This window comes from Pteropus alecto, unplaced genomic scaffold (assembly GCF_000325575.1).
Source record: "Pteropus alecto unplaced genomic scaffold, ASM32557v1 scaffold101, whole genome shotgun sequence".
NCBI classification, from domain to species: domain Eukaryota; kingdom Metazoa; phylum Chordata; class Mammalia; order Chiroptera; family Pteropodidae; genus Pteropus; species Pteropus alecto.
The window spans coordinates 8,716,557-8,724,279 of NW_006432945.1; the positions used below are offsets into that span (position 1 = coordinate 8,716,557).

At 52.9% G+C, this 7,723-nt stretch overlaps 1 protein-coding gene across 1 annotated transcript; it reads left to right on the top strand.

Annotated features, from left to right (window-relative positions):
* Nucleotides 1–116: 116 nt before the first annotated feature.
* Nucleotides 117–4,955, top strand: RGS16 (regulator of G protein signaling 16). The gene is made up of 5 exons (XM_006907761.3): nt 117–270; nt 1,267–1,377; nt 2,154–2,218; nt 2,500–2,666; nt 4,118–4,955. The coding sequence occupies exons 1-5, from the start codon at nt 227–229 to the stop codon at nt 4,337–4,339; spliced, it is 609 nt and encodes a 202-aa protein (XP_006907823.1). The 5' UTR covers nt 117–226; the 3' UTR covers nt 4,340–4,955.
* Nucleotides 4,956–7,723: the final 2,768 nt, after the last annotated feature.

The following is a 7,723-nucleotide window of genomic DNA, read 5'->3' on the forward strand; positions in this document are numbered from 1 at the left end:
GCCTCGGCCGCGCCGAGCCCCGCTCTCCGATTGGTCGGCGGCGCGCAGCCCGCCCCGCCCCCTCGGAGGGAATAAAAACCCCGGGGCCGCCGGCGCCGCGGTGCAGCTGGAGAAAGCCGGCCTGAGTGAAAGTGTCAGTCGCCGCCGGTCCTCTGCCTCCTCACGCTCGCAGCGCCCGCTGGAGCCCGCCACCATCCCCACGACGTGTTGCCCTGCACCCGCAGTCATGTGCCGGACCCTGGCCGCCTTCCCCACCACCTGCCTGGAGAGGTAAGAGGAGCTTGTCCCGCTGCCCCGAGGAAGAAGTTCAAGTCCCATGAACCCTTAGAACGTGAAACGGCAGGCTTGGGACCTGGGTGGGTGGCACAATGGGGATGCTGATGACTTGAGTGGAGAGGCAGGGGGACAGCTGGTGCCGCATGCCCAGATGCTTCCCTTAGCGTCTTAGAGGTGCCGGGCCATGAGAAGGGAGAAGGAAAAGCAAAGGGATCACTGCTTACTGTCATCCCCTATCCTCTGACAAATGGCAGTCCTTCTCAGGTGACCTGCCGAAGACTTTGCTGCAGAAAGACCCCTTGGCGTCACCAGGCAGAACTGTCTTTCTCAGTTTCTTAAAACTTGGTTTTCGTTCCACAGCCCAGATCTAAGGGAATGGCCTCCTCTAGCCCTGGGAAAGCGGGGAGGTGTTTTTCAAGCCCCCAGGTGAGGGATGTACCCACTTCCCAGGGGACTACGCAGTTGCCTCCAGTTCTTACTGGAGCTGGTGGCCGGGAAGGAAAACATAAAGATGAGCAATCAGTTTCCGCGCAGTGCCACGAATATTCGTGGCAAGCCTAGAGGGTGCGGAACTGCCTTCTGCTAATCAACAAGCACAAAGAGCAGTGTGGCTTACGTGGAAACAAGCCCATGTCTGAAGTTCTGTAAACTCAGAAAGTGTAAGACCTACAAGGCCCAGCTCAAACGTTGCTTTCATTGTTTCTGGGTTCCTGGCACTAAGGACAGAAGCAAAAGTTAGGCCTTGGGAACAACCAAGGAGCCCTTGGAATTCGGATGGCATCAGCCTGACCTCTTCTGACACCCCATAAACCTCTTTGCCCTCGCTAAGCACGTGGAGAATCCTAGGTTAGGCCTCGGGAACAAGCAAGAATTCCCAGGAGCCCTTGGAATTCGGATAGCATCAGCCTGACCTCTTCTGACACCCCATATACCTCTTTGCCCTCGCTAAGCACGTGGAGAATCCTTACATGCTCATGCTTTGTCTTCCAGAGCCAAAGAGTTCAAGACACGGCTGGGGATCTTTCTTCATAAATCAGACCTGGGCTCTGATACGGGGAGTGTTGGCAAGTTCGAGTGGAGCAGCAAACACAACAAAGAGGGGTGAGTCTTGCTGACAGCCTAGGGCTTCTAGGGGAGGCGGAGCCCGATTAGGGAAGGAGCCGTGAGAAGGAAAGTACAGGGAGAAACTAGGACATGGTAGCTGGGGCGGAGCTCGCTGACCCCTTCCTGGAGATTTTAGTGGGGTTTCTTGCTGGTCTCTATGGCTGCTTGGCTCATGGGTGACAGGGTGGTTAGCTCCAGGGTTCCAAGTCCATCAACAGACATGTACACTTAGGACCTGAATGTCTAGTTACCAGACTCTCTCACCTGGAGTTGTCATCGCAATGCAATCAGGGCTAGGACAGGGTCCCAGACCACTCGAGGTTTTTAATCAATGACTCTACTTCCATTGGTAAGCACCTTGTCTAGAAGCTCTTTCACATTGAACGTCAACCATGCCAGGTGCTGCTCTAGGTTATGGGTGGACGTAATCCTTATTCACAAAGCCTTCACGTCCCTGGGGAAGTGTACAAAACAATGCTCTGAGAGCCAGAGGAATAGAAACAATTTTGGACAGTGAAGAAGCAGTCTCAGAGATATTTTCTGAGGACCTAAAGGCCCCTGGCTTTGGTTTTTGGTTACTGAATTGTCCTCTAGAAAACATCACTGTTGCCCTTAACCCCAACGAAGGGTTTGAGGAGTCAACTCTCATAATTACCAAGCACATCTTTGTGCGAATTATGCAACCCCCAATCGGAGTTCTGGCTGGGATTTGCACTATGTACTAGTTTGTTGATTTTTTAAAAAATTAAAATCTTGGCCTTTTTTTTATATAGCAGAAACTTCTCAGAAGATGTGCTGGGATGGAGAGAGTCGTTCGACTTGCTACTGGGCAGTAAAAGTGAGTAAGACCCTGTTGTGTGTGTCTGTGGATGGCACGTGTGTACTCATGTGCTTGGGTGCCAGTCTGAGGGATGCTGAAGCGTGGGCAACGTAACAGTAATAGTAATAATAATGATCCCCTAGTGTGCCAGCCTCTATTCAGAATACAAAGGCAGGTCCTTGTTCGAGAAAATAGCATCCTAAAAATAGAGCCATTAACTACAATTGCTGTCTTTTCTTCTTTTATTCCCTTTTGTCCCTCTGTCTGACCTGTCTCTCCTTGTCTCCCTCCCACCCCAGATGGAGTGGCTGCCTTCCACGCTTTCCTAAAGACGGAGTTCAGCGAGGAGAACCTGGAGTTCTGGCTGGCCTGCGAGGAGTTCAAGAAGATCCGCTCGGCCGCCAAGCTGGCCTCCCGGGCTCACAGGATCTTTGAAGAGTTCATCCGCAGCGAAGCCCCAAAAGAGGTGAGAGCCTAGATCTGTCCCCTGGATCCTCCAGGCCCCGCCTGGTCCTTCTCCACTGAGAGCTGGGGCTGTGGGAGGTTGGCAGGTGAAGGGCTGAGTTTAGAAGAAGAGTTGCCTAATTTGGAACGGGACTGAGTGGGCTTCTGTGGCTGGAGCCGAGGAAAATCAGGCTTCGTGCCACCCCAGGGTGCCGTTACCCTTAGACTCACCAAAGGGGTCAGAGGGGTTGGCAGGTGTTTTGGCATCTGTTCATCCCCACTCTTATAGACTAAGCCTTTTTTAGAAGCTCAAAACATTTACACAGCTCAGGGCAAAGGTCATCGTAGGGACCTTGTGTAACCTGCCTCAGTTCCCTGGTTGACCTGCCCTAGTCCCGCAGGTCTGTGGTCAGTGAACTTTTCAACCTTCCCTCAGGCGGCCACTGCCTGGCACCTGCATTCAATAAAGAACATGGGGCCACCTAGTGGAGAGATGGTAGTAGTACCTGGCTTTTGTGTCTTATTTTCTATTTTATTTTCTGAGCACTTTTATTTATTTCACATTATTCCGTAAGGATTATTGAGCACCAAGTCCATGCCAGGCACGGTTATAGTCATCAGGAATAGAGCAGTGAACAAAACAAAGCCTCTTCCCTAATGGGAGAAGATGACAGAAACCAATTAAGCAAATAAACATATACCAGGGGATAACCTATCCTCTAATAAACATAAAACAGGATACGGGAGTCCCAGAGTACAGAGAGAAGGAGGGGAGGTCTTTCCGTTTTATAAAAGGGACGTGAGAGGTGGGTCGACCCATACGGTGACATATATGGACAGAGACATGAGTTATGGGAGGAAAGAATGTTCTCACACAGGAAAAGGAACATGCAAAGGCCAGAGAGCACCTGTCATCGTCACAGACCAGCAAGCAGGCCTGTGTGGGGTCGGGGGAGCGAGGGGGAGAGGAAGAGATGAGGTCAGGCAGGTGGCAGATGGCCAGGGGTGGGCCCAGCATGCACTTCGGCTTTTCCTCTGAGTGATATGGGAGGACAAGAGAGCTGCTGCCAAACTGATCTGGGGTGTGAAAGGTCCGCTCCGGCTGCTGGGTGGAGGACAGACCACAGGGGTGAGGGGAGATGGCAGAGCCCCGTGAGCAGGCTCCGGCACTAATCTGGGTGACTGGGTCAGGGTTATTACTGGGGATGGGGTGAGAGGGATTGGATTTGTAGGCAGACTTAATATATCCTTGAGAATTTTGAGAGATCGGAGGGCACACACTGGGTCTGATGTGGGGACAGGCCCAGAGGTGAGAAACTCTGGATGGACTCAGGAGACCCCAAGTTCCTGGTTAAGAATCCAGGACCCCTTCCACTGGCCCACCTGCCGGTCGTTCCTCCCTCTGTCTGCTGCACCCCTCGCCCCCTCCCTGCCCCCGGCCCCGCTCACCCACGTGCTTGCCCTTCTTCGCAGGTTAACATAGACCACGAGACCAGGGAGCTGACCAGGACGAACCTGCAGGCCGCCACGGCCACATGCTTCGATGTGGCTCAGGGGAAGACACGCACACTGATGGAGAAGGACTCCTACCCACGCTTCCTGAAGTCACCCACTTACCGGGACCTGGCCACCCACGCCTCTGCCACCAGCACCTCTCCATCCAAGGGCAGCCCAGCAGAGCCCTCACACACCTGAGCCTCATGGCAGTGAGGAGCCAGCCGGGAAGAGAGGTGGAGTCACCCAGCCCCGAGGCCGCCGCCCCTGTGTGGGAGGCAGGTTCCGCAAAGCTGGCAAGAGGACAGTGAAGGAAAACGCCGATCCCGCTCCTCCAGATCCCGTGGGACTGAATTTCATGCGTGAGATGGTCCCCCACGTGCAGGACTTACGGATAAGGGCTGAAGAGGGCGGTCGCGTGGGGCTCTCTGGGGAGAAGGGTGGTGGTGTGAGAGTTGCCATTAGCTCTTGTCATTCGCAAAGGGACAAGAAATGTTCCAGGGCGGTTTGGGAAATATGTGACTAAAGGGAAACTTGAAAACGAGAGAGGGGAAGACAGCCAGATCGGCCGTTCTGCCTGTTGACGGACTGCACCCTGATCCCAGACTGTCCTGGGCACGGGAGGGAGCCGTGGGTGTGGACCCTTCCCGTTCTGCCACCTCACCTGCCTCTGGGCTGCCCGAGGGTCCCTTAGCTTGGACTTAACACTGCTGTGTCAAGGCCAGGGAACCAATGTGATGCTTGCCGCAGTGAGATTGTTATACCTCAAAAACTGGCCGTTGAGCCCCTTTCCAAGTCAGTAGAGCCCCGGAAAGGAGCCCTGTAGCTCATGTGAATTAATCTCGGTGCTCTCGGTGACCTTGCACGTGGCCCCTGACCCTGTGTTTGCCGCAGGGCCTGCCTGTGAGCAGGGCCCGCAGAGCGCCTCCTGCTGGGATGTGCCCTCTCTGAGCCCATGAGGGAAAGGCGCGTGGCCGCTCCGTCAGTGGCTCATCGGCTCCCGTGCCCAGCAGCGTGGACAGAGGGAGAAAATGGTCATGAGAAACAAAACTTTTGGCAGTTCCTGAAAGTCTTGTTTAAATCAAGCCAATATTTTTTGTGTGAGTGTGAGAACAGGGAAAAAGACACCCCAGAGTGGAAGGGGAGCCTCACGTTTCCTTCCTGTGGAAGTGAGGTGCGCTCACTAGCGTGCTGGGAAGGATGGGGCGGGACCACGATGAGCCTCGGGCAGACCACAGAGGCCGGGAGTGAAGTCCGGAAGCGAGGCTGCTTGGAAGAGCAGGCCTGGGGGAGATCAGAACCTGCCTGTCACCTCAGGGCATCACTGAACAAACCTCCTGAGGTGGGAGTAGTCCTCGAGCCCAGGCTGGGGAGGTGAATGAACCAGCCAGCCCTCTTGTGTCCCCGGAAAACCAACCCTGTTCTCGCTGCACTGTGAGCTCCTCCAGGAGAAAATTATTTAAGTATAACGTATTGTTGGTTTTGTGACGACCGTCATAGCATGTTATTTTTGTTACTGTTGTCAGTGTTGTTGCTATTGTTATTTATTATTGTGATTTTACTTTGACCCACTGACCCACTGACCGGAGACTCAACAGGAGTGGGCAGCCTGCCCCCCTCCCCCCGCCAGGCTCTACCTCCTCTCAGCGCCCAGCAGGACCTCCTCACTGTTTAAATATTTATTTTTTGTTGACAACTGGAGCTGGTTTCCAAGATACGAATGATCTACTCAATCTCCACTTTCCTGTGACAGCATGTTATATTCTTGTAAAATAAAAATAAAACCCACATATGAGATCCTGTCTCCCAGGGCTGTGTGCTTGGGGAGAAGGGATAGGGGAGCGCTCTGGGGGGGTCCTCAAGGATGGGCAGGCCTCCGGAAATTCCACAGGACAGGTGGCTGAGCTTCCCTGTCATAGGCAGGGGCACGAGTGACAAAAGACCCATGCCGGGCTGGTAACTGGCAGAATCGAGGAGAGGGGCGGAGACTCTGACAGTTGGCCACCACGATTGGTGACTGACTTCCTTCGGCTGATGACAACTTGTTTGGGGCTGTAATGTTGACTGGACCTGGCTCAGCCTGCTATCACTTCAGAGCCCAGATCCTTTGTCCGCCCAGTGGAGACTCAGCATAAGCCATTCCCAGTTCTGCCTGTAACAGCACACGGGGCGGTTCCCCTTGGTCAAGTAGCCAGGCATTATCAGGTAGGTGGTGACTACTGTGACATTGTTACTTTTACTCATTTTCAATGTGCATCAGCATTTTATAATTTCATATCAGTTCAAGTTAATATTCTTTAATAATTTCATAGATAACTCTGAGATGAGCTACGGGAAGCCCCTGTGTATGGGAGGCTGCTCCATTCCCTGGGCCGAGGGGATAAGAGGGGTGTGCTGGGCTTGAAAAATTTGGGGGTAGGTTTGCAAGGATCAAAATCCATTCCTCTGCCTACCGCCTACCTGTTCTTTCTTACCTTATTAATCTTTCATTTTTTTTCTGATTACCACTATTTAAAAAAATTCTTGTCTATGTTAAATGATCTGTTTATATATGGATCTTATATTGACTTTTATTTCTCCCCTGTTGTTAGTCTGAGTAAAGTGACCAGACTTCAGGTGCATCAGGTAGAAAACCCCTGGAATCGCACGCTAAGCTCAGCGGGGTCTGTGGGTGACACCTGAGGGATTCTGAGTTTAAGCACCTGGGAAGGAAGAGGGGAACGTGCGCTGTGGTGGTCCCTGATCTCATTTAGTCCTTGCGACAGCTCTGTGAGGTCAAGTTCGATTACCCTATGACAGGAATGAGGAAACCGAAGCTCCCAGAGCGGGGGACATGCCAGGGCAGTTGGCTTAAGAGCCAGCCGCAGGACGTGCAAGGGCATGGATGGGACCTTGTGGGCATCGTGTTAAGTGAAAGTCAGAAAGAGAAAGACACACTCCTGGGATCCGGCACGTCCTCTTCTCCGATTTTCTACTCCCTAAGCCTAGCACATGTCTGTGTTTAGCAAATGGCTCTTGAGTGAATGATTAATTTTAAATCCAGCAGGAGAAAAGTTTAGATGACCATTTCCAGCTTCCTGCCAGACTTCTCTCCCTGGATGTCCCACTGGCTCTTCTTAGGCAACACATTCAAAACCAAGGTCATTCTCATCCTCCGCTCTCTTCTGCACTCCTGACCCTGGTACACAGAGACGCTGCTTCTCCTCCCCAGGCTCACTAGGCCTTCATTGGAAGAGTCCTTCAGCTTCTGCAGTCTGTGCTATGAACACCCCCTCCCATCGCTCTCCCTCTCCCAGCCTCTTCCCCTCCAGCCGCTCATTTTCCTCCCTGCTCCAGTCTTTATCCACGAAGCACAGATCTGAGTACGTCGTGGCCGCATCGAAGCCCTTCCATGGCTCACCTCTGACTACAGGAGAAACCTCAGATCTTACCATGACACGGGAGGCTTGCTCTGGTTGACCCAAGCCCCTCTCTTGATTTATTTCCTGCCCAGACGGCCTCTGCGTACATGCTGTTCTCTCTGCTTGGATGTCCTCTTCCTCTTCCTCAAAATGCCTCCTCAAAATCCAGCAAAAAAAAAAAAAA

Bases quoted from the DNA above. Each gene is read 5' to 3' on its own strand.
- RGS16 (XM_006907761.3), top strand. From the start codon at position 227: ATGTGCCGGACCCTGGCCGCCTTCCCCACCACCTGCCTGGAGAG. The intron at 2,219-2,499 runs GTGAGTAAGACC...CTCCCACCCCAG, and splicing joins CTTGCTACTGGGCAGTAAAA to ATGGAGTGGCTGCCTTCCAC. The intron at 2,667-4,117 runs GTGAGAGCCTAG...CCTTCTTCGCAG, and splicing joins GCAGCGAAGCCCCAAAAGAG to GTTAACATAGACCACGAGAC.